The 26,970-nt window shown below is 50.1% G+C and overlaps 1 protein-coding gene across 1 annotated transcript; it reads left to right on the forward strand.

Annotated features, from left to right (window-relative positions):
* Window positions 1-22,925: 22,925 nt before the first annotated feature.
* LOC311428884 (olfactory receptor 14C36-like) lies at window positions 22,926-23,849 on the forward strand (the record flags this gene model as incomplete). Its single annotated transcript, XM_084540116.1, has 1 exon — window positions 22,926-23,849. One exon carries the CDS (start codon window positions 22,926-22,928, stop codon window positions 23,847-23,849), a length of 924 nt encoding a protein of 307 aa, XP_084396242.1.
* Between the last annotated feature and the right edge of the window lie 3,121 nt (window positions 23,850-26,970).

A 26,970-nucleotide genomic window follows, 5' to 3' on the forward strand; every position in this document is an offset into this window, starting at 1 on the left:
CACTGACCGCTGTTGCACACAAAGTCAGATTCAGCACACATCTTCACACAAGCACTCTCATCACTGCCATCTGAGCAGTCTTCACATTTTGTTCTAGCACTGTCGGCGGCAGTGCACAGGCAGGTGAGGGCAAGCAGCAGGCAAAGCGCCCCACAGCGCGGCAGTGCCCGCCGCTGCCCTGCACCTGTGTCACTTATACTATTCCTATTACCCGTGCTGTTAGTGTCAGTGGCATCCTCCTGGTACCGTTTCTGTCTTTGTCGCCCCTTACTCTCCCCCTTTTCTTTTTGCCACTGACCATTCACCACAAATGGATGAGACACATGATTACTAGTTAGGAAAGAGAGTGTAACGTCTGCTATACGGCTGCAGGCCGTGCCAGCTGCAACCCTAGCAGCTGTTTGTGAACAAGCCTGCCAGTGGTCATTTGGCGGTGTAATCTGCGTCTCTGCACTCCTGCCCTGCAATAGAGCTAAATCGTCATTAATAGTCTGTAGAATGTGGCAACCCCATGGAATGTTATCCAGAAACATAGTTATAACACCGATCTGGGGACGAATAGTCTTTTTTGCATTGCAAGATAAACCTCTTATAAAAGGAATGCTAGAGCGAAACAGCACAGGCGCTGCTGCCGCTGCCTCCATGGTTCCGTCAGACAGGCTGCAGGGTCCTGATGTCCGTCCCTCTGCTCTGTGCCGACTCGCCACACGGTGAGGGTCGGCTGCCGTTGTCCACTGACGCCTCTGGTCTCCCGTAGCAACTCGATCTCGGATGTCCCGCATCGCACCGCGATTACTTCAATGTCCCGCGTTTTTCGCGGCTCCTTTTCCCGCGTCCCTGCGCGGTTCCGCTTCCCGCGTCTCTCACCGTGAGTCCCCGCGTCTCACCGTGAGTCCTGTGTACAGCGTTTGCGGCTCGGTGTCTGGCTACGGCGCCAGTCCGATGTCCGCTCCGATGTCCACTCCGATGTTCCGGCGGCGCTCCGATGTCCCGCGCCGCTCCGATGTCTCAGTGTCGGGCTCAGGCTCAGCGCTGTGATGTCGCAGCGCCGCTGGCCCCGGCGCCGCGCCTACCCCTGGTTGCTTAAAGCAAGCTTAGATCGAACAATTATGCCAATTCCCAACACTTCAGTACTGAAGAGAGCAGTTTGTGTGCTCCAGAGAGGTGCTGGAGTGCAACTGGTTTGTTCTTGTGTGACTGGGAGGTGCTTTGGGCTGTGGGAAAATTCTTGGTTACCCTCAGCAGCTCCATGGGTCCTCCAGGAAGGTGCTTGGATTCCCCAGGGTAATGCTGGTGCACCCAGGAAGGTGTTTGGCTGACCCAGGGCGATGGATGGTTTCTCCAGAGACGTGCTTCATTGCTGCAGGGAGATTCCTGGGGGCTTTAAAGATATTCTTGGATGACCTATGCAGATGCTTTTTCAGTGCTCCAGAGAGATGTTAGAGTGCAGTGGGGAGGTGCATGGGTCCTCCTGGAAGATGGCTGTGTTCCCTGGGGAGAAGATTGGCACCTCAGGGAAATGCTTGTGTTCCCGTGGAAATGCCTTGGAACTCCAGGGAGATGCTTGGATGCCTTGGGGACATCCTTGAGTTGAAATCTTGAGAAGTGATGGAGTTCTCAGGGGACACCCTATGATTCCCTGGGGAGTTGCTTGGTTGTCCAAGCAGAAACCTCTTTTCTCCAGGCAAGTTCTTGAATGTCCCGGGGAGATGCTTGTGTGCCCCAGGGAGATGCCTCACTGCCCTCTGGAGATACGTGCTGGCACCACTGAGTGCTGGGCAGAGATGCTTGTTTCCACTGGGAGTATAATGAAGTTCCTCAGAGAGCTGCTACGATGGGAATGGTAATGGTTGGCTCCTGCAATGGCATGATTTTGTTCCTGCTGGGCATGTTTTTGTGTCCAAGAGAGGTGCTTGGTTATACCAAGGAGATGCCTGGCAAACAAAGCATTGCCCTGGTTCACACCAACATCTCCCTTAGGCAAACAAGCACATCCCAAGGGTACGCAGGCTTCTCCCTGGAGCACCCAAGAATCTCCCCAGACAACTCAAGAATCTCCCCAGACCACCAACCTATCTTACAAGGAGGACCCAAACACCTATCAAAAGCGGAAGATATTTTCCAAGGAGCATTCAGGCACCTCCCTGGAGAAGCCGAGTACCTCCTTGGGAAAGCAAAAAATCTCCCCTGGGAATACAAGCATCTTCTCGGAGAACCCTCTATAGCATCCAGGTATCTCCCAGGAGCACTCAAGCACCTCCCTAGGGCTGAACAACATCAACGTCTGTAGCCAAGAATCTCCAAAGAGCATCTTCCTGGAGGAGACATCTCAGTGGAGCACCAATGCATCTCCCCAGGACACCCAGGAACCTGCCCGGGGCATTCAAGAACCTCCCTGGAGCACCCTACTGTCCACCAAGCCACCCTGGTGTCTCCTGGAGCATGCAAACATCTCTGTGCAGCACCCAGGCATCTCTCCCAGGCATACTAACACCTCCTTGGGCATTTCCCTGGGCTACACAAGCACCTCCCTGGGATCACCCAAACATTTCCTCAGGGCACCCAAACACCTCCCTGGAACACCCAAGCCTCTCCTTTGAATTATCCAAACATAGAATCATAGAATCATAGAATATCCTGAGTTGGAAGGGACCCTTAAGGATCATCAAGTCCAACTCTTGACACCGCACAGGTCTACCCAAAAGTTCAGACCATGTGACTAAGTGCACAGTCCAATCTCTTCTTAAATTCAGACAGGCTCGGTGCAGTGACCACTTCCCTGGGGAGCGTGTTCCAGTGTGCAACCACCCTCTCTGTGAAGAACCCCCTCCTGATGTCAAGCCTAAACTTCCCCTGCCTCAGCTTAACCCCGTTCCCGTGGGTCCTGTCACTGGTGTTATTGGAGAAAAGGTCTCCTGCCTCTCGACACCCCTTTACGAGGAAGTTGTAGACTGTGATGAGGTCTCCCCTCAGCCTCCTCTTCTCCAGGCTGAACAGGCCCAGTGACCTCAGCCGTTCTTCGTACGTCTTCCCCTCCAGGCCTTTCACCATCTTCGTAGCCCTCCTCTGGACACTCTCCAACAGTTTCATGTCCTTTCTATACTGTGGTGCCCAGAACTGCACACAGTACTCGAGGTGAGGCCGCACCAGCGCAGAGTAGAGCAGGACAATCACCTCCCTTGACCTACTAGCGATGCCGTGCTTGATGCACCCCAGGACACGGTTGGCCCTCCTGGCTGCCAGGGCACACTGCTGGCTCATATTCAACTTGCTGTCTACCACGACCCCCAGATCCCTCTCTTCTAGGCTGCTCTCCAGCGTCTCATCGCCCAGTCTGTACGTGCAGCCAGGGTTTCCCCGTCCCAAGTGCAGGACCTGGCACTTCTTCCCAGGGAAGCCAAGCACCTCCCTGGAGATATTAATCAATGTCCACGTGGCACCCAAGCATCCTCCCTGGTCACCCAAGCATCTTCCTGGACATCCCAGAATCTCCCTGGGGCAAACAGGCATCAATCCAGGTCACCCCTACACCTTCCTAAAGCTCCAAATCTCCTCCCTTGGGCATCAAAATATGTGTCCCTGGGGCACATAAGCAGAATCCTGGTGCACCAAAGATCTCCGCAGGAAACCCAAACACCTCTCCAGAATACAAATACCTCCATGAGGCACCCAAGCATCTCCCCAGGGGACCATAACATCCACCTGGAGGACCAACAGTCCTCCCCACAGCACTCCAGCATCTCACTGCAGCACCAAAGCATCTCCCCTGGAACCCAAGCACCTCCTGAAGCACACAGACATCTCTCCAGGTCTGCTTAGTGTCAGGCTGAGTCACCAAGCTTCCCCCTGGAATGCGCAAGTCCTCCTTGGAGAAACCAAGCATGGCCTTGGGGCACAGAAGCACCTCCCTGGATCAGCCCCACAGAGCCTTGAAGTAGGCAAGAATCTCTCTGGGCACACCAGGGTATTCCCAGGGCATGCAAGCACCTCCCAGTGCTCTGTGGAGGTGCTGGAGTGCTCTGGGAGATGCCTGAGTGTGGAGGAATGGTTAAGTGAAGTAGGCCATGTGAACATTGAACAGCTAGGAGGCCACGAGCTAACAAAGTATCGAACACAGCTCAAATGAGCCTGAGAAAGTACGTAAGTAAGCCTGAGAAAATACGTAAACGCACCTGGGAAAGTACGTAAAATCTGGGAGGTTTCAGGGAGGTTTCAGGGAGGTTTCAGGGAGGTTTCAGGTACAAGAACATGATATCTGTTGGTGGTCTGGGAAAGTACTAACTGTGTTATTTCGGTGGGAAACTAGCTGATAGAATAGAGAAATGCACTAACCAATCATGAGCTTAGCTTTTGCAATTTGTATGAGCTAATTATATTGAATTAGATAAAAGACGACTGAGCTATCCAATAAATCGAAGTTCACTGATCACTCATATTGAGCGTCTGTGTCTTCCTTCCGTCGACAACAAATGTCCTCGCAACAAATGGCGCCCGAACAGGGACCTGCTATACGGGGACAGGGACTTCGCTGGAGTTGAACCTGCACTGGAATTGAACCTGCGAGCCACGGTTGGACGGAATACGAGAACCGGTCCTGCAACGCAGCTCAGGAGGTGAAAAGGATTACAAATTGCTGAATCTCCGCACCCGAGGCCTGAAAGGTGAATGGACAAGAAACCTGCAATCCCCGCACCCGCAGCTCGGAAAGGGAGTCCTCGCACCCGGGATGAGCCTATAGAGGGTCCCGCCGGAAAGCGTCGCCAAGGTCTTTGCAAAGGCTGCAACGGTACCGACGTATATAAAGGTATGGAGAGACAAGCGGCGTATGATTTGCTCAAATGCTTTTTAGAAAAGCGGGGCACACAGGATGTATGTTGTAAAAAGGAATTGCCAAAGTTATTAGCTTATGGGGTAGTTAAGGGTTGTTTTTTAAATCCTGATACTGTGTTTGAACATGCAGAGTGGAGGAAGTTTGGGGACAAACTATTTGATGAGGTAATTAGTGATAACAAGATAGCGAAAAAATTGATGAAGCCATGGAGAGCAGTAACTAATGCATTAGCAACACATCAAGCTGAACAAAAAATAGCTGCTGCTGCAACAGAACGATTAGGATCATCCAGTCAGAAGGGGGGGGCTTCTGCTTCTTCCTCTACTCAGCAAAGAGCTGAGGAACAAGCTTACCCCTCTCCACCATCATATAGAACAGTTATAATTCCACAAGGGACTTCGGTAGGTTGGAGGTTGGACTCGATGACCTTGAGGTCTCTTCCAACCTAGAAAATTCTGTGATTCTGTGATTCTGTGATCAGGGGAAGAAGAACCTTCACAGCCACAGCCACCGACAGCCCCGCCCGCACCCCCGCCCGCACAATCAGAGAATAGAGAAAGGGTGGGTGAGGAATCAGGTACAAATCCATTTTCAACAAATCCATTTAAAATCAATGTACAGGACAGGGAGGAGACATGGAAAAAAATAGCGCATGAAGCAATGAAGGAAGGGAATCTTGAAGTAGCAGCACAAATAACAACAGCCTACCCGGTGGTGTACTCACCTCCAGATGCACAGGGAAATGTACAGGCTCAGTTGACTAATTTGGATTGGAAATTATTAACACAATTACGATCTACAGTAAATGAGTCTGGATTAAAAGGAGAACCTACTCGTCAAATGTTAGATTATATTTGGGGGACAAATATTTTGCTCCCAGGAGATATTCGTAGCATAATGAAACTAATCTTAACACAGCATCAACAACTTTTGTTTAATGCATATTGGCACGGTATCTGTCAAGAAGAGGTAGCGATAATATGAGCGCCTGGGGATCCCTTGTATGGTGTTACATTAGACGAATTACTGGGTATGGGACCATATTTTAGAACAGAGGCGCAGGCACTCTTGGGACCAGACAAAGCTAAGGTATCAATGAATCTAGCCAGAAGGGCATTAGAACAAATTAGAGAGCCAGGGGGAATGCCGTCCTACATGGGAATTAAACAGGGTAGAGAGGAACCATTCGGGTTGTTTATCGATTGGGTAGCAAATGCAATACAAGCAGCGGGAGTTCCCGATTATCTTAAAGGCACTATACTAAAGCAATGTGCACTCCAAAATTGTAACCCTTCAACTCGTAGTATATTAGTTACGTTACCGAGTACTTGGACAATAGAGGAAGGATTGGAAAGAATGTCTCAGGTACCTGTAGGTCCACAGACTATGTTAGTAGAAGCAGTAAAACAATTAGGTGACAACATGAAAGAACAGTCAAAAGTGTTTGCAGCCCTTGCTCCTTTGCAAACCCCCGGAGGACGTCCTATTAGCCGAGTATCGACACCGCAATATCGTTGCTTTCGATGTGGTATTGCGGGACACATCAGACGGGACTGCAAAACAGAATCTGTGTGGTGCCAGAACTGTCAATCAAATACTCACAGCACTACAGCATGCCGCCGAAATGCGTCGGGAAACGGCCGGAGCAGCGGGAGGAGCCGCCCCGCGACGACACAAAAAGTGGCTTTTACGACAACGGCAGCGACGGCAACAGCACCAGCACCAACTGCAACGAATCCTTTTTTCTCCGACCAGCCACCAGAGGGAGCCTCGGCCTGGATTTGGCAACCGCAGTCGATGTGACTTTATTGGATTCGAGACCCACCAGGGTGAAGACAGGACTTATTGGACCAGTTATTGTTAATAGGGAACCTGTGGGAGCTCTATTAATAGGGAGATCGTCTGCCACCATGAATGGATTACAAATATTAACTGGACTTATTGACAAGGACTACTTTGGGGAAATACAAATTATGGTTTCTGCAATGTTTCCTCCAATCCATGTGCCGCAGGGCACAAAAATAGCACAGTTAATCCCATTGCCTCATCTTGCTGAATCATTAGCATCGGAATCTGCAAAGGATCGAGGACTGGGAGCATTTGGCTCCACGGGAAAAGTGGCTTTATTGACACTTGGTATGCGACACAGACCACGACAAAAAGTCGCTGTATGTTTAAAGGATGAGAAAATACAGATTGAGGCATTGTTGGACACTGGTGCTGATGTATCGATAATTAGCACACAGGATTGGCCATCACATTGGCCTACATTTGAGTCTAATGCCACAGTATCGGGAGTAGGAGGCATGACTCTTGCTCGTCGATCACCAGTGCTACAATGGACAATAGGTGATAAGGTGGTAAAATGCAGTGTCTCCATCTTATCACTACCTGAAGGAGTACAAGCGCTAATAGGGCGAGACATCCTTGCCCAAATGGGAGCAGTTCTCACGACAGATCATCAAAATTTTTAGGTGTGGCCATTGCTTGGACTTTCCCGATCCCACTTAAATGGAAAACTGATGAACCTGTATGGATTGAGCAGTGGCCACTAAAACGGGAAAGTCTTTTACATGCTCATAAATTAGTACAGGAACAGTATCAACAAGGGCATCTGAGACTGTCAACAAGCCCTTGGAATACTCCGATTTTTGTGATTCCCAAAAAATCAGGGAAATACCATTTGCTACATGACTTACGAGCAGTTAATAATCAGATGTGTGCTATGGGAGCACTGCAACCTGGATTACCTAATCCTGCTATGATACCAGAAGGGTGGAAATTACTAATTGTGGATCTCAAAGACTGCTTTTTTACAATTGCATTACATGACAATGATAAACAGAGGTTTGCTTTTACACTCCCTGCTATAAATCGTGAAGAAAATTCAGGAGACAAGCCCTTGGAAGTACTTAGGGTGGAAAATCACAGATTCTACTATTCAGCCTCAGAAACTTACCATCCAATCGAACATCACAACTCTCAATGATGCTCAAAAACTGCTGGGAGATTTACAATGGATTAGGCCAGTGGTCGGAATTCCAAATGAACTGTTGAATTCCCTTCGACCATTATTAAAAGGAACTGACCCTGCCGCAAAAGTGACATTATCAGAAAAACAGTCAGAAATATTACAACAAATTGCATCATTGATCACAACGCGTGTCACGCATCGACGCATACCTGACAGGCCACTGGATTTTACTGTTTTGTGTGGTCCACAACACTTGATGGGTGCTATCACACAGCAAAAAATAAAAACGGGGGAAAAGGAAATGGAAACTGTGGTATTGGAGTGGATAGCTCCCCCATTGCAACCCCGAAGAACAATTCAAGAAAAAATTGACACGCTGTCAGAATTAATAAAGAAAGGAAGAAATCGGATACTACAAATAGACGGAGTTCCGCCAAGTACAATCTGGGTACCAATAAAGCCAGGTGACTTGGAATGGTACATACAGAATTCTGAAAAACTACAAGCTGCATTATTACAGGATGGCGCCACAATAGTGGCAAAGACATTACAATCAACTATATTGTCATGGATGGAAAACCAAGCATGGATAACCCAGCCCAAGCGGTCGGATTCTCCGTTAGCAGATGCAGTAACTGTTTTCACGGACGCTGGGAAGCGCTCCAAGTCTGCTGCAATAACATGGAAAGACGAACAAGGCTGGCAACATCAAATCTTAAAGGGCCAGGACAACGATTCATTACAGACATTAGAGCTCTATGCGGTTGTATGGACATTTATAAAATGGAAAGATGCCCCTTTAAATGTAGTATCTGATTCTCTGTACGTAGTAGGTATAGCTAATCGCATAGAGGACTCTGCCTTAAGAGATGTAAAAAATGAACGCCTTGCAGAACTATTAACTAGCTTACAGCTTGCTATAGCGCAGAGAAGCAAATCCTATGCGGTGATACATATACGAAGTCACCAATGGGTGGAAGGACTGGGAGAAGGCAATGCTCGGCCGGATAAATTAGTTGCCGCTCCAGCCACTGAAGCGCCATTATCTCCCTTCTGCAGAGCTCGGGAGGCTCATGCTATTTTTCACCAGAATGCTAAGGGACTTGCGCGGGCTTACAAACTGTCTAGAGCTGATGCGCAAGCGATAGTAAAAGCTTGCCCAACGTGTAGTAATTATAACTCAGGGGTGGGACTCGGAGTCGGGACAAACCCAAGAGGGCTTAAAGCCAATGAAGTGTGGCAAGTGGATGTCACTCATGTTCCAGCATTTGGACGATTGAAATATCTGCATGTAACAATAGACACTTATAGTCACATGATCTGGGCTACACCGCAGCCTGGGGAAAAAGTTCGGGATGTACGACGTCATCTTGCCAGTTGTTTTGCAGTAATGGGAGTACCACAGACTATAAAGACTGATAATGGTCCAGCCTATGTTAGTGGGCCACTCAAGCGATTCATGGAACTATGGGACATTAAACATGTTACTGGTATTCCACATTCACCAACTGGTCAGGCTATTGTGGAAAGGGCTAATGGAACAGTTAAACAATATTTGGAAAGGTTTAAAGACATTATTGATGTTAGAGAAAGGGTGGACAAGACTCTATTTGTTCTGAATCATTTGTGTGTTTTTGGGGAAAATGACGAACCACCTGCAGCACGTCATTACACCAAGTCTGAAAATGATAATAAATGTGCTATGAGAGTATTGTACAGAGATATGAAAACAGGGCAATGGTTAGGGCCTGCTGATGTGATTTATGTGGGACGAGGTTATGTGTGTGTCTCTTCCCCTACAGGTCCGACCTGGGTGCCTAGTCGGTGTGTAAAGCCAGCCATCGAAGAAAGAAGAGGATGACAACGATCATGGCTGAAATAACAGAACAAGGGACTTTGATTATGCTATCAGTTATAATAATGGCTGGACATGGTAATGCCATCTTAGGGAAGATTGACCCTCAGCAGAATATGTGGGTCACCTGGGCTAATGAAACCGGACAAAGTTCATTTTGTCTGTTTCTTGCTTCTGCATCTGAGCCTTTTAGAACATGCTTATTTGGGGTCCCAATAGGGGATCCAAAGGAACTGAGTGAAATGTTAGCACCATATTCTGCCAGTATTACTCTACTCAGTAGATCCCTTTCTGCAAATGTCTCGGATGGAGTAGTTGCTGCCCTGCAAGCTCTTAATAACTCACTGCCATGGGACCCTCAAGAACCGGATCTCCTGGGGTCTGTGGTAGTAGGGAATAGCAGTAGTAACTGGACACAAACATGCTTTGTACTCAATGAAGGGAAACAAAATAAAATGCACTGGACCAACATAACATCGAGGACCCTTGGATTTGAGGCCGATGGACATTACTGTGGATGGAACAACACCGGTAACATTAGTGTACCATTTGGGGCGTATGGAATAGGTGACACCAATTCGATCTGGTTTCAAAGTCAGGCCAAAGCTTTGCCACCTGGCATGTTTTTAATCTGTGGGGACCGTGCATGGCAAGGAATACCAGCTAGTGCTTTTGGAGGTCCGTGTTACCTAGGACGACTCACACTTTTCGCTCCAGATTTGCACTCGTGGCAGAACTCGACAGGGAGCAGAAGAATTAAACGAGAACTAAAAACTTTGGGTTCTGACTGTAATGATGGTGTACAACTGTGGGGTCCAGCAGGAAGATTCTTTGCTTCTTTAGTGCCTGGTGTGGGAACTGCACACGCTTTGACTAACATTAATAAACTTGCTTGTTGGGCTGTTAAACAATCAAATGTAACAACACAAGTTCTTTCTGAAATGTCGCAAGATATGGAGAGCATAAGACATGCTGTATTACAAAATAGGGCCGCTATTGATTTCTTATTATTAGCTCAAGGACATGGGTGTGAAGATGTAGAAGGAATGTGTTGCTTTAATCTCTCTGATCATGGGCAATCAATTCACAATCAATTGAAATGGCTAAGGGATCATACACAAAAAATGACGATACAGAATAATTGGTTTGATGATTGGCTTAAATCTGTCTTTGGAAATGTAGGGGGATGGGTTTTTTACTTAATCAAAGAGGGACTTCGCCTTTTGCTTATAATTGTATTGATTATAATTGCTGCGCGGGTAGTCTTTAGCTGCTTATCTAGGAAACTAGAACAACTCACAGAGAAGGTGTTTATAGCCCAAAATAAAAACGGGGGAATTGTGGAGGAATGGTTAAGTGAAGTAGGCCATGTGAACATTGAACAGCTAGGAGGCCGCGAGCTAACAAAGTATCGAACACAGCTCAAATGAGCCTGAGAAAGTACGTAAGTAAGCCTGAGAAAATACGTAAACGCGCCTGGGAAAGTACGTAAAATCTGGGAGGTTTCAGGGAGGTTTCAGGGAGGTTTCAGGGAGGTTTCAGGTACAAGAACATGATATCTGTTGGTGGTCTGGGAAAGTACTAACTGTGTTATTTCGGTGGGAAACTAGCTGATAGAATAGAGAAATGCACTAACCAATCATGAGCTTAGCTTTTGCAATATATATGAGCTAATTATATTGAATTAGATAAAAGACGACTGAGCTATCCAATAAATCGAAGTTCACTGATCACTCATATTGAGCGTCTGTGTCTTCCTTCCGTCGACAACAAATGTCCTCGCAACACCTGAGATCCCTGAAAATGCCTGGATAACTGGGGAAGATGCCTGTGGGATGCAGAAATCTGCGTGGGTGTTCCAGAGACATGCTTGAACGCTGTGGGGAGACGTTTTGGAGCTCCAAGGTGACACTTCTGTGCCCCAGGGAGACACGTGCTTTCTGCAGGAAGGTGCATGGCTGCTGTGTGGAGATGCTTGGGTCTTCCAAGGATGATCCTGGTGCCCATGGAGATGCTTGGGTGCCCCCAGGTGATACTGTGGTGCCCCTTATTTTGCTCAAGGAGAAAAGACGGGGATCCAGAATGATGCTTGGACTTGATTTATATCTCCAAGCCAGTGTTTGGATTCCCTAGCAAGATGTTTGAGTCATACATAGGATATACTTGTGTGGTCCAGGGAGGGACTCCAGAGAGGTCCTGGCATACTTCAGAGAGGTGCTTTTTGAACAATCGAGATGCTGCAAGAACTTGCTTGGGAGCTCTGGAGGGACGTCAGAGTACCTTGGGATGTGCTTGGGTTCCCTGGGGAGATGCTTCAGTAACGTTGCAGTGGGATGCCTGAGTGCTGTGGGGAGATGCATGGGTCCTCCAGGGAGATGCTTGGGTTCTTAGGGGTGATGGTTGGGTGCCTCAGGGAAATATCTGTGTTCCTGGGGAGATGCTTTGCAGGAGATCCCTACAGCACCCTGAGCACCCAAGGTTCAGGTTGAGGAACCCAGACATCTCGCTGGAGCACCCAAGCATCTTTGCAGGGCAACCAAGCATTCCAGAGCAGCAGCAATGTGCTGTGATGCCCTTGCATGATGCCTGACAGATAGAAGGTAAAGCTTAGGTGTCTTGGGAAGATGCTTGTCTACTCAAGTGCACTGCTTGTGTGCCTTTGGGAAAACCTCAGTGATTTCAAGAGGTGCTTGTGCGCCCTGGGGAGATGCTTGGGTGCCATGGAGGGTGCTCCAGGATGACGCTTGTATTCCCAGGAGAGATGTTTGCTTTCCCTAGCAAGGTATGTGGCTTCTCCAGGGAGGTGCCTGAATGCTCCTTGGAAAAAAATCATGTGCTTTGGGGAGGTGCTTGGGTCCACCTAGTAAGACAGGTTGGTAGTCTGGGGAGATGCTTGGGTGCTCCACGGAGATGCCTGTCTGCTGCATGGAGAATCCTGGGTACCCTCGGGACGTGCTTGTGTGCCTAAGGGAGATGTTGGTGTGAACTAGGGCAAAGCTTTGCTTCTCCAGGATGGATCTTGTTGCACCTAGTGTTGTCATCTCAAATGTCTTCTGGGAAACCCAGCACCTTTCTGAACCACCAAAGGATCTCCCAAGCATGATTCCAAAGAACCCAAGCATTCCTTTGGAGATCCAAAGCATGTCTCCAAGGTGTACTGCCTGGATCAGCCCTGAAGAACCTTGGAGGAGACAAGAGTTTCCCTGGGCACATCAGGCTCTTCAATAGGTTGCTCAGGAACCTCCCTGGAGCACCCTGGAACCTTCCTGGAGCAACCAAGGAGATCCTCCGAGACTCCAAGCGTCTTCCTGAGTCACCCCGGCATCTCAGCTGTGTACCCATTGAGGACAATTTCCGGGAACACAGAGATCTTCTTGCATTACCCAGGCATCTCCTTGCTGTACCCAAGCACCTCCCTTGGACGCACAAGCATGTTCATGGGGAACACAAGCATCTCACTGCAGTAGACCAGCATCACACTTAGCAGCAAGCATCTTGCTGGGGAAACCAAGCACCTCCCACAGGAACATAAGCATCCTCCTTGAGGAACCAAGCATCCTCTTGGACACAAAGCAAATTCCTTGGGACATCCAAAAATGTCCACTGGAAACACAAACTTTTTTCTTGAAAACGCTAGTACATGAACAAGACACACAAGCATCTACCTAGAGCACCCAAGCATATATCTGGAGCTCTAAAAAGTCTTCCTGGAACACACACAGCTATGTCCCTGAGGTACCAATCTTCTCCCCAGGGAACCCAAGCATCTTCCGGGTGGATCCATGCACCTCTGCACAGCACTCAAGCATCTCACTGGAGCTCTGAAGAATTTCCAGTGTGAACCCATCACCTCCTGATGCACTAAGATATCTCCCAAAGGCATACAAGCATTATTCTGAAAAACCCAGACATCTGAATAGAGAACCAAACCATTTCCTTGGAAGAACGGAACACCTCCCTTGGGAACATTCGAATAAACCCATGGGTGCCCAGGCGTCTGCATAGGTCACTCAAGTGTATGTTTCAAGCACCCAGGAATGACCCTCGAGCAGTGAAGCACCTCTCCGGAGAAACCATACATCACCCAGGGTCAAACAGTCGTCTCCCTGGGTACACAAGCATCTCCCTGGGGAATCCAAGCACCTTCCTGGAGGACCCAAGATGTTCCTTGGGGCCCATAAGCATTTTCCCATGGCACACAAGCACCTCCTGGGGCACACGAGCACTTCCCTTGGCACCTCCATTATCTGCTTATGCATCACAATTACATCCAGGGTCACCCAAGCGTCTCACAGGGGCAACCAAGCAGCTCTCTAAGGCACTCAACAGCACAATTGGAGCACTCCAGCACCTGTCTGAAGCACACAAACTGCTCTCTGCAGTACCCAACTGCCTCCTGGGGCATCCAAGTGTCCCCCAGGGGAACTGAGCATCTTCCTGGAGAGCCAGCGCTCCCCAGGGCTCCAAAATGTCACCTGGTGAACACAAGTATCTCATTGACTAAGATTTTAGGCACCTCTCTTAGCATGCAACAGCTTCCATGGGCTGCAAAAACACCTGTCAGGGTCATTCAAGTATGTCCCTGTGGGCACCCAGGCATCTCCCCAGGGGACTCAATCACCAAATTGCAGGAACCAAGCATCTCCCCGAAGCCCACCAGCATCTCCCTGGAGCCAAGCATCACACAAAAAGCACCCAAACATCTCCCTGGAGCACCCAAAATCCTCCCTGGAGAAACAAAGCTTTACCCTTGTGGTGTACTTGCCTGAAGTAACTAGGAAAATAAAACTAACATTCACATTTTTAAGAAAAAGGTACAGCATTGAAGAGGCTTTCAGGGTAGGGCATAACTGCATTACCTCAGCATTCCCTAGGCTCCCAACCTGAGATGCTATCGCGCTGGGGAAACTTGGCGTGCTAGCACTAAGGAACAGCACGGAGCATAGAGTGGAGTGGAGACACCACGGCTAGGCTCTGTAACCAGGTGGGGACTCAATTTATCTTGTGCACAAAGCTGCACTTTTTGCCACCCTGAGCCAAGGACCTGTCATGTTTTGACAAATGCTGTACCCTAGTGTACTTTTGGCTCATTATAATATCATTATAATACCAAAACACACCTCCATCCCAAAAGCTACCTGCCTCCAAGGTGCGACCACCCCTCACTGAGCATGCGCCCTGAGTTTCTTGGAGACTATTACTTTAAACGAAGACGGGAGAACTTCTCACCAATCATAACTAAGATATGCTTGACTAGAGCCACTCAAGCTCCACCTAAAAGATAGAAAATAATATTAATTGGCCCAAGACAGAGGGGATGGCAGGGAAGATACAACCGTCAGGGGAGATACCATCCCAAGGAAATACAACATCCTTAGGACCTCCTGACTCCTGGGATCAGTTGACGGGCTGAGCCTCTCTTCCCCCCTCATTGGGACGCCTTTGGGTGAGATCTGAATACTTGCTTACAAATCTCTCTAGAGTCTTTGTTCCTTTTAACGCGTTTATTTCTAGGCTGCACATCTGTAACACCTGTAACACCTGTAACACCTGTGTATTTCATGCATGATAGCTTGCTTTTGCAGACAGTCACTATCGCCAGCAATAAAGAACCTGATTATCTGTTGCTGTAATAAACCATATTTGATTGCACTGTGATAGCTCTCATTAAGTGCAACTAGGGTAAGAGTGGTTATCCGTGATAGTTCAGTGTTCTGAATCCAACCAGACCCCCAGACAGTTAATGTGTTGTCGGTGAATGTCTGACTGGAACCCCAGATGGTTAACGTGTTGTTGGTGAATGTCCGACTGGTTCAGTACCCTGAATCCGACCGGGCCCGTAATGCTTAATCAGCTACACCCCTTAACGCGACAACCCTGAATCAAACAAGCATCTCCCTTGGGCACGCAAGCACATCTCCTAGGGTACACAAGTGTCTCCAAATAGCACTCAAGCATTTCTATGCAGACACCAGGAAACTTTCAGGATCACAAATCCATCTTCCTGGGACGTCCAAGAAGCTCCCTGCATCACCCAGATGTCTCCTTGGAGAAACCAAGCATCTCCCTGCGCACCCAGGGAGCATCTGGGCAGAGCAGCCAAGAAGCCCAGGGAGCACCCAGATTGTTCTTGGGATAGCCAAGAACCTCCATGGAGCAAGAAAGCATCTCCTGAGGCACCCAGGCACCTCAGGGGTGCACAAAAGTGTCTCCAGCACGCACACCAGCATGTGTTTTGAGAACACCAGCATCTCACTGGGGAATGGTCCATGGAGCACCCAGCACACAAGTATGATCTCAGGGAACACAAGCAATGTCAGGAATGCAGCACCCAGGCACCCCCTTGGAACACAGGCATCCCCCTGGAGCAGAGGAATGTCCGAGGCTGAGCAGGGCCAGAGTTCCGCTGCAGCCTAAGCAGGGGCTGGAGCTCAGCAGCTGCTTGAGCAGGGGCTGTCTTTGAGCAGCCCCACAGCACAACAGGAACCAAGAAATGTTGTTGTAGACCTTCCTCCTAAGTGTGATATGAAGGTTATTGGGTGTCCTGGGAAGATATTTGGGCATCTTGGGGAGACGCTTGGTTGCTCCGGGAAGAGGCATGGGTTCTCCAGGGATACATTTTGATGTCAGGGAAGGTGTTTGGTTGCCCCGAGCAAGACAGTTGGATGCTCCAGGAAGGTGCTGGATTCCCAGGGGAATTGCTTGTCTGCTCCAAGAAGATGGGTGTTGTGCCCAGGAAGGTGCTTACACGTTCCACCGAGATGCTTAGAACCTGCAGGGAGATGCTTGAGGGACCAGGGGAGAACCTTGGGTGCAGGAGGGATATTCTTATGTGCCCTGGGGAGGGAGGTGCTTGTGTGCCCTGGGAATGTCCTTGGGCTCCCTAGGAAGATGCTCTTATTCCCCCTTGGGTGCCCCAGGAGGTGCTTGAGTAATGCAGAGAGCAGTTTGTGTCCTACAGGGACGTGCTGGAGTGCTGTTGAGTTCCCTGGGCTGGTGCTTGTTTGCCCTGTTGAGATGCTTGGGTGCTCCCAGGAGGTGGCTGATTGCTCCAGACTGGCGCTGGAGTGCTTGGCGGAGAGGTATGTTTCCTCAGGTGAGAAGCATTGGTTTACTGGGGACATGTTTGTGTACCCCTGGGAGGAGCTTGTGAACAACAGGGAGCTGCTGGGGGTCCCTAGGCAGGTGCTTGGATGCCCCTGGAGTTGCTTGTGTACCCTGGGGAGATGCTGTGGTGCATGAAGGAGATGCTTGGGTGCTCCAGAGACATGCCTGGGTGCCCACGTGTTGTGCTTTGTTGCACCAAATCAATGGAAATTTGAGTGCTCTGGGAATGTTCTTGAGTGCCTCTGGGAGAAGACTTTGGGATCCAGGAAGGGGCTCGGATGCCCTGAGGAGATGCCAGCATGCCCTGGGAAAATGCTTGGGTAGCCCAGGAAGATCCTTGGTCTTCAAGAGAGGTGCCTGGGCTCCCCAGGGAGATGTTGGGCTGTTCCAGGGAGGTGAATGGTTTCTCCAGGGAAGTGCTGGCTTCCATCCAGGAGATAATTGTGTGCTACAAGGATGTTCTTGGGTGCGTCATGGAGATGGCTGTGTGCCCATGAGTGATGCTACTGTTCCCCAGAGAGGTGCTCTGTTCCTCCAAGAAAGTTTTGGGGTGAAACGGGGGAGGTACATTGCCCTGGGTCAAACAATCATCTCCCTGGGTACAAAAACATCTCCCTGGAGAAAACAAGCACCTTCCTGGAGGACCAAGGAGTTCCTCAAGGTCTGTAAGCATTTTCCCATGGCACACAAGCACCTCTCTGGGGACCACCAGTACCTTCCTATGGTTCACAAGCACCCCTCTGGAGCAACCAAGCATCTCACAGGGACAGACAAGCACCTCCCTAAGGCACTGAAAAGCACATTTTGTGCACTCCAGCACCTCCCTGGAGGTGCACAAACCACCCTCTGCAGTACTCAAACATCTCATGGGGCGTTCACGTGACCCCAGAGGAATAGAGCATCTTCCTAAGAAGCCCAAAGATATTCTCAGGGGACCCAAGCTGCTTCTTCCCAGGGCATATAAGCATAACCCTGGGGCACAGGAAAAGCCTCCCCGGAGCACATACCTTTCTTCCCTCATAATAAAATGTTCTGCCCCTGTCACCCAAGCATCTCCCTGCGGCACAGAAGCACCTCCCTGGAACACCCAAGCACCTCACTGGAGCACTCAACAATCTCCCCACTGCACTCCTACATCTCAGTGGAGAACCCACGCATCTCCCATCTCCCCAGGGCTCCAAAACACCACCTGGGGCACACAAAGCTCTCACTGCAGATGGGAAGCACCTCCCTTGGCACCCAAGAGCTTCCGTGGGGTGCACAAGCACCTACCAGGGTCATTCAAGTACGACCATGAGGCACCCAGGCATCTCCCCAGGGGACACCAGCATTTTAGTGGGGCACTCATGAATTCCCTCTTAGCACTCAAGCATCTCACTCCAGATGCACTGACAAATTCTCCCAGACAACTGAAGAGTTGTTTACAAAAGTCAAGACCCTAACAAGAGCACTGAAACATCTCCCCAGGGCACAAAGGAACATCCTTCAAGCACCCAAATACCTCAAGCGTTTCCCCAGAGAATGTAAGCAGCTATACTGAGGAACAAATGAGGACTTGAGGACTCCACTATCAGTCCAGGGCACACAAGCACCTTTGGGGAAAAGAAGGCACCACCCTGGAGCACCCAAGCAGTTTATTGCAGCACCTGACTGTCTCCCTGGACACAAAAGGTTCTCCGTGGAGCACTCAGTCTTTAAGAACCAGGCTCCTGCCCTGGAGCATTCAAGCACCTCTGGGTGAACACAAGCACCTCTTTGGGCACCTAAGCATGTCCCCTGGAAAATCATGCTCCTCCTGATGTACTCAGACATTTCCCCAGGGATACTTAGTTCCTTGCTGACTCACCAAGCATCTCCCTGGAACACCCAAGGTCCACACTGGAGAAAGTTAGAATGGCCGTGGGGTCAACAAGCACCTCCATGGATGAGAGAATCAGACAAGTGTGGAGATGCTTGAGTTCCCTGGGAAATTCCTGCCTGCCTACGTGAGATGATTGTGGCACACAAGGAATTGCTAGAGCCTGCAGCAACCAAGCACCTCCAGGGGTCACAAAAGAAACACTCATGGGCACCCCACCATCTCCACAGGGCATGCATGAACATCCTTGGAGCTCCCAAGCACCTCCCTACAGCCATCAAATACCTCCCAGGAGAAGCCACACATCTTCCTGGGATAGCCAAGGATCTGCCTGGGTCACCCTCGAACCTCCATGGACTCCCTAAGCCCCTCAGCTGGGCACAACACATGTCTCTGGGGCACTCAGGCATCTCTTTGGATCATGCAAGCTTATGCAAAAGGTAGACAAGCATCTCCCAGGAGAAGCCAAGGACCTCCTTGGGGGTAACCAGGCATTTCCACAGGGCACCCAATCATCTTCCCAAGGGAAACAAGCACCTCGCTTGAGGCACCAAGCACCCCTGCACAACAAGCATCTCCCTGGAGAAATAAGTATTTCCCCCAGACACATCCCCATCGAGTACCCAGGCACCTTCCTGCAGCACCCAAACATCTCCCCGCGACATCCAAGCACCTCCCTGGAACACACAAGCAACATTTTTGAAACACCTAAGCATATCACTGGGGGACTTAGACTTCCTCTAAGCTCGGGATCAGTACATCCTGACCAGAGAGAGGTCAAGCAAGCTGTGTGGTAGACCTGTGTTGTGTTCACTTCCCCACATGCTGTTTCTTTCTTTATCATTTGGCACAAATGACCAGGTTTGGCACCCATCACTGCCCCCCCTACATCATCTCTTGGTGCATTGGAAAAGGTCCTTGACCAGATGAAATGGAAGGAGCAGGTCCTCTGCTTCAGCATACCTTTACACAAAATATCCAGGAGGATTTGGGAGCTTCTTGAAAACATCTTGATGGAATGGGAGACAGGGGAGCCCTGCAGGACCTCATGTTATAAACCAAGATGAGGTGCTCAGGAGTGTAAAAGGCAGGGATGAGAAGACAGAGGTGAGGCTACTGAGAGAGGGGACCAAGGCAAAGCAGAGGCCTTGAGGTGAGCAAACTTGGGCCTGTTGGTGGGCCTGCGTGGAGGAATCCAATGGAATATGGCCTTGCAGAGAGGAGTGGTACAAGGAGCAGCTTAATGCTTGAGGATCTTCTCTTTGAACCCAAGTGCTGTCCACCCAGACACAAATGAAGTCAAGAAAAAGTGGCAGGAGCCTGTCACGGATGAGGAAGGAGCTACTAACCAAAACCAGAGAGAAGAAGGAAGCAGTTAAACCACTGCATCTGGGTGCCTTCCATTATCATTGATGCTGACAGAGGTTCAGTGATTCAGTGTGGGAGATTTCCATTGGAAGTTATCTGCTCAGGGAACGTGAGGGGATCTTGGGCCCTGCTCCTGGCTTTACACAGGGTTCATGACCAGCTGCTGGAAGAATCCACATTGCATGTGTGTCTGTAGAGATATATATTTCCCCAGAAAATACCCTAGCATACAAAGAGCCCAACACATGTTGCCTCTGGTCCTGGCTTTGCTTGCTTCATAGTGTCATTGGGTGTTTCAGAGATGGTTCTCATGGTAATTGCCTGGGTAGGAAATTCCACTTAAGAAGTACCTCCCTTAGTGCCTCTGGAGTCCTAACACTCCTCACACTGTTATCTTGTGAGAGTCACCACCATCAGGGTGAGCCATCTGCACCTGACCATGAACAGCTGACAAAAGGGAGCTTCAGGGCAGGGGAGCCTTGGGAATCTCCAGCCTTTAGCTGACAGAAACCCCCTGAACATGGCAAGGAGCTGTGGCCAGTGCTGCACGTGGGGCAGAATACCTGCATCCATCAGGGTAGGGTTGGACGTGAGCAGCTGAGGGGGGACCCTGAGGAGAAGTGCCTGGGTGCTACGAGGACACCATAGGAGCCAGTGGGACATGCTGACAGGGAGGAAGGCCGGCTCCTTACGGGGCTGCACTAGAGGCAGCGGGGGCCACCCAGGCCACTTGGGTTATCATCCTCCTCGACTCAGTGCTGCTGTGGCTACCTCTGGAGCAGTTTGTCCCAGGGTGTGGCTCCAGGTTTTGGAGGAGTGCAGAGGAACTCAAGAGAGTGGAGGGGAGGTCTGCCAGGCTTCAGTGGTCGAAGTTCTCCATCTGTGTGGGGAGGTTGAGAGACCTGGGCTTCTTTGGCCCTGTGGCATGGAGGCAGTAGAGGAGTAGACTGAAACTGGTTTCAGAGCACGTGGAGCTTTTCTTTCTAGTGGGAAAGAGTATAAGAAATATCAAGTGCATCAAGTGCAGCTTGGGGCACTGAGATTGGGTCTGAGGAGAAATCTTTTTTTTTGCACCTGTGGTGCTACAGGTCCCCCAGAAAAATTCTGGATAACCCCTTGGCTTTGTATTTCATGGAATTCCCAGGGCAGATGCAGAGACATCAGTCAAGGCAGGGAGGTGCTCAGGTGAGAGCAAGGTGGGGAAGCAAGGTAGATGTCAGAGGCCAGCAAGGAAGGAAAAAGTTGCACATGCATGGGATACCATAGAAGACCCTGTGGTGGTTATGGTCAGGGATATTTTGCAAGGTTGAAAGCCTTCAACAGAGCTAACAGCTTTGTGTGCTGGGCTCTGGCTTTAGTCTCTGTCATGGAGGCCTATGAGGAGACACCTTCTCCTTACAGCATCACAGTTTCATTGCCTCCTCATCCTCCTTGGGGAGCCTAGGAGATGTCCTCCTGTAGCCTTGTGCTTGGCATTGCCCATCCCCATATTGCACTGACCCAGGAAGAGCCCTAAACCCCACTGGAGGGACAGGATCTCCCTTCCCAGGGGCTGGAGTCAGGGTCTGACTGGCTCACATCAAGGTTTCCTCAGCCTCAGGTCCACGTTTCCTTGGCCTTGGTCTCCCTGTAATCACTGCCTGCACTTTTCTGCTCTAACAAGGCCATGGGGAGACTTTGTCAGTAATGTCCCTCAGTGGAATCATTAAGGCTGTGAGAGGCTTTGGAGTTTGCATCAGACTTGGACTACTTGAAAAGCTGCTTCAGCCACTTAGCTCCTCTGCCAGGGGCAGCAGGGCTGGGGGCACTGCCTGCAGCTGGCATGGGGGAAGGAGAGAGAAGTGGGAGAGAGGTTCAGGGCAGCCTGGGGGGGAAGGCAGAGGAGAGCTGGCAGGGAGAGAAATCATCAGAGCCACCTCCCCACGGTAGGTCTCTGGGTACAGGGCAATGCTTCGGCATGCCCTGCCAGGCTCTCCTGGAGCTGGCACAGCCCTCAGCCGATGGGAGCTGTCAGGAGTACAGTCAGTGTTGGAGTTGAAGGGCATGCAGGGCTTGTGTGCTGCAGGGTCAGCGTGCAGGGCCCGAGGGCTCCCTTCTCTTGGGGCTGGCTGCAGGCTGTGCAGCCAGGGGTGCAGGCAGGGGTGCCCAGGGCTGTGGTGCAGAGCAGGGTCCCTGCTGTGCCCCAGGGGCTGTGTGCCAGGGCAGGGCCTCTGCTGCCTGCCAGGCTCAGCACTCAGCCTGGCCAGGGAGCTGCCCAGGGGCTGCGGGGAGAAGCTGCGGGTGGAAGGAGCTCCCCCGGCATGGCAGGGCAGGGTCCTGCTGCTGCCCAGAGCCTGCTGCCAGGGACAGGCTGCTCACAGCCCCACACCTCCCCAGGGCACTGCACAGCAGAACTGCAAGGCAAGACCTACCTGAAGGCAGTGCACCTTCTACAATCTCTGCTTCCATTTTCCTACCTGTGTTGTGAGTGAGAGGGATGGTAATGGAGCTGTAGTATCTGTATAAGAAACTAAGGCTCCTGGAGCATTGCTGCTGCTCTGAGGCACCTCACACACCTTAGCCTACAGACAGTACCAACATCAGCTTTGTTGTTTTTTGAGGAATTATTTGACCTTCTCCTCATGACCTGCAAACTGGGAGATGTCCCTGGCCAGCAGACTTCTCAGATCACTCCAGGTTCCCTTCTAAGTGTTGCTGCAGACCAGGGCTGACTGCCGCAGAGCTCACAGCAGAGCACCCTGCTTGTTGTGGCACCCTCAGAGCAACAACCAGACATAAGACAAGGAGCAGCAGAAAGATCCTCCTGAAATGAATGAGGCAGTGTTTTGCTTTGTGGGGTGTTTCTTGAGATATGTAGTGGTCCAAAAGAAGTCCTTAAATTTTGCACTGTCATTTCTTCCTTTTGTCAGGCTCCCTTGCCCAAAGGTAGGAAATGTGTAACAGCAGCTCCATCACTGAGTTCCTCCTGCTGGCATTTGCAGACACACGGGAGCTGCAGCTCTTACAGTTCTGGCTCTTCCTGGGCATCTACCTGGCTGCCCTCCTGGGCAACGGCCTCATCATCACAGCCGTAGCCTGCGACCACCGCCTTCACACCCCCATGTACTTCTTCCTCCTCAACCTCGCCCTCCTCGACCTGGGTGGCATCTCCACCTCTGTTCCCAAAGCCATGGCCAATGCCCTCTGGAACATGAGGACCATTTCCTATGCAGGATGTGTGGCACAGCTCTTTCTGCTACTCTTTTTCCTTCTAGCAGAGTTTTCTCTTCTCGCCATCATGGCCTATGATCGCTACGTTGCCATCTGCCAGCCCCTGCACTACGGGACCCTCCTGGGCAGCAGAGCCTGTGCCACCATGGCAGCAGCTGCCTGGGGCAGTGGCTTTCTCAACGCTGTGCTGCACACTGCCAATACATTTTCAATACCTCTTGACCAAAGCAATGCCCGGGACCTCTTCTGTGAAATCCCCCAGATCCTCAAGCTCTCCTGCTCAGACTCCTACATAAGGGAAGCTGGGATGATTGTGCTTACTGCTTTTCTAATGTTGGGGTGTTTTATTTTCATTGCTCTGTCCTATGTGCAGATCTGCAGAGTTGTGCTGAGGCTCCCCTCACTGCAAGGACGGCACAAAGCCTTTTCCACGTGCCTCCCTCACCTGATCATTGTCTCACTGTTTGTCAGCACAGTCATGTTTGCTCACCTGAAGCCCCCCTCCATCTCTTCTCCTTCCCTGGACCTGGCGCTGGCAGTTCTGTACTCGGTGGTGCCTCCAGCAGTGAACCCCCTCATCTACAGCATGAGGAACCAGGACCTCAAGGATGTAATGTGGAAACTGATGACTGGGTGTATTTCATAAGCCATAAGCTTACTGCATTTTTCTGAAAATTGCTCATAATGTTACTCATGATAGGCCAAGCCTGGTTTCTATTCTTGTCTTGCGGTATTTTTTTCCCAGTTTATTAGAATTGTTGTTTACCATTAAACCTCACTATTCATTGTGCCTGTGTATTTAAACCCATTTCACCCAATTATAATGACTCTCACTCACCAAGGTGATTGGCTCCAGGGCAGACACCTTCTGCATAGGAGCAGGGGAACTGCGGTGTGCAGGGGTTTCCCTTCAGTACTGCCCCCCTCTGTAGTTTGAAGACAGCCCTTCAGGAGCCAATTGGGAGACCCTAGGGAGCATGAGCAACCAGAAATGCTGTGCACAGAGCAGGCAAACAAGACATTAGGTACCAGTCAGGGCATGTTGTGGCAGTCTGTGTGGCAGTTCATGCAGGCAGGGTGCTGCAGTGAGTTCCTGTGACAGACCGCTCAGGGCAAACAGCAGAAGGCCACCTCCACACTTTCCAGAAAGGAGGTGGGGACCCAAACTGAACTTCCAAAAAAGTACACAGCTGTCCAGGTGTCAGGCTGCAGGGAGTGCCAAAGCTTTACACCACCGTTGGACAGCTGCAGAGACAGCAATTGCGTAAGATATGAGCAGGTGGAAGACCTGCTCTGCATGGTAGCTGAGCTATGAAAAGAGGTTATAAAACTTATGAACATCTAGGATTCAGAGAGGGAGATAGACTGTTGATGCCTAACTCTGGCCTCTGTGGAACAAGAACAGGCACCAGGAATTTCCCAACTCAAAGGGAATGAAGTATCCATCCCTCAGCAGACACAAGGCAGAAGGATATGAATGAAAGGAAACAAGTCCAGGCTCGAGGTGGCTGGTAAAATCCTCCTTCACCCATATCACCCTATCAGGTAGACCTGAACAACAGATATAAGGCCCTGGAGGCTAAAAGGCAATCGATGGATGGAGAAGGCTACAATCCCCCTCCACCAGATATATTGCTAGGGTTGGAAAGGCCAACCCCCTCTATAGTGACCACAGACAGGAGGAAGAAAAGGAGAGTTTTAGTTGTGGGTGATTCAACAATCAACGAAACAGAGGGTCCAATATGTAGAAGGTACCCTCCTCTAAGGGAAGTCTGCTGCCTTCCTGGGGCCTGGGTTAAGGACATCACAAGGAGATGACAAGGAGACATCATTAGGAGATGACAACACCAATGAATTATTCTTTGCAGAACTAAGAGATGCCTCGAGATCAACTCCCCTTGTCCTTATGGGGGACTTCAACTTGCGAGACGTCAACTGGGATCACCACATGGCTGACACGAGTAAGTCCAGGAGGTTCATAAAGCACCTAGATGATAACTTCTTGGTTCAGGTGCTAAGGGAACCAACTAGGAAAGGTGCCCTCCTTGATCTGTTGCTGGAAAACAGAGAGGGTCTTGTGGGAGACGTGGCAATTGGCGGCTGTCTCGGTCATAGTGACCATGAAGTAGTTGAGTTTAGAATTTATGGTGAGAGAAGGAAAACTGCCACCAAAACTTCAGCCCTGGATATGGGGAAAGCAGACTTGAGGCTGCTCAGGGAACTAGTCAGCAAGGTCCCCTGGGAAGGTGCTTTTGAAGGTATAGGTGTCCATCAGTGCTGGTCAGTCTTTAAGCACTGCCTCCTAAAAGCACAAGATCAGGTGATTCCAAAATATCAGAAGGCAGGTAGGCAGGGCAGAAAGCTGGCCTGGCTGACCAGGGATCTTCTACTGGAGCTTAGACAGAAAAAGAAAGTGTACGGCTGCTGGAAGGAGGGTCAGGTGACGAGGAAGGAATACAGGGACACTGTTCGTGTTTGTAGGGAGAAAATTCATGGGGCCAAAGCCCAACTAGAGTTGACGTTGGCCATGTCTGTGAGAGATGATAAATAAGGGTTTTTTAGATATTTTAATAGAAAAATGAGAACCAAAGAAAACATAGGTCCGCTGCTTGACGGGGAAGGTCTCCTCACAGACAATGACATAGGCAAAGCAGAGACGTTTAATGCCTTCTTCACCTCTGTCTTCAATGCTGATGATGGGCTTCAGGACCCTGGGTGCCCTGAGCAGGTGGACCAAGACGGTGGGAATGACAAACTCCCAACCAACCCTGAAAGTGTGCAGGATTTGTTGCTCCACCTGGATCCATACAAGTCCATGGGTCCAGATGGGATTCATCTCAGGGTGCTTAAAGAGCTGGCTGATGTCATCACGGGACCTCTCTCAATTATTTTTTAATGATCTTGGGAATCTGGAGAGGTCCCAGTAGACTGGAAGCTGGCAAATGTTGTCCCAATTTTCACGAAGGGTAAGAAAGAAGACCGTAGCAATTACAGGCCTGTCAGTCTCACGTCAGTGCCTGGTAAAATTATGGAGAAGAAGTTACATGGTCTAAACTTTTGGGTAGACTTGTGCAGTGCCAGGAGTTGGACTTGATGATCTTTATGGGTCCCTTCCAACTCGGGATATTCTATGATACTGTGATTCTATGAGACTTCCCAGCTTGGTTCAACCCTCAGACTATTACAGATTGCTCGTCCTACATCTGGAAGGAGAAGAAATGGCAATGCATAATCTGCGAGCAATCAAAGGGACTTCAAGGGTTTGGGATCAGGAACTCGGGTGTGCAGGTCATCTTATGCTCAACTGCCCCTGATACTTTCTTGCCCTTTTTGTACCAATTTTCAAAAAGGCCAAAAAAAAAAAGACCCTAGCAACTACAGGCCTGTCATTCTCACGTCAGTGCCTGGTAAACTGGTAAACAGCCCAGAGAAAGCAGTCTAGGAGGTTTCTGGAGGGCATGGAAGATAGCTTCCTGACACAGCTGGTTAGTGAGCCTACCAGGGGTGGCACCCCGCTAGACCTTCTCTTCACAAACAGAGAAGGACTGGTGGAGGATGTGATTGTCGGGAGCGGTCTTGGGCAGAGTGACCACGAAATGGTGGAGTTCTCTATTCTTGGCGAGGCCAGGAAGGGGACCAGTAAAACCGCTGTATTGGACTTCCGGAGGGCTGACTTTGTGCTGCTGAGGACACTGGTTGGTAGAGTCCCTTGGGAGGTGGTTCTGAAGGGCAGAGGAGTCCAGGAAGGCTGGGCGCTCTTCAAGAAG

This window comes from Aythya ferina (assembly GCF_964211825.1).
Source record: "Aythya ferina genome assembly, contig: HAP1_SCAFFOLD_176, whole genome shotgun sequence".
In the NCBI taxonomy this organism is placed as follows: domain Eukaryota; kingdom Metazoa; phylum Chordata; class Aves; order Anseriformes; family Anatidae; genus Aythya; species Aythya ferina.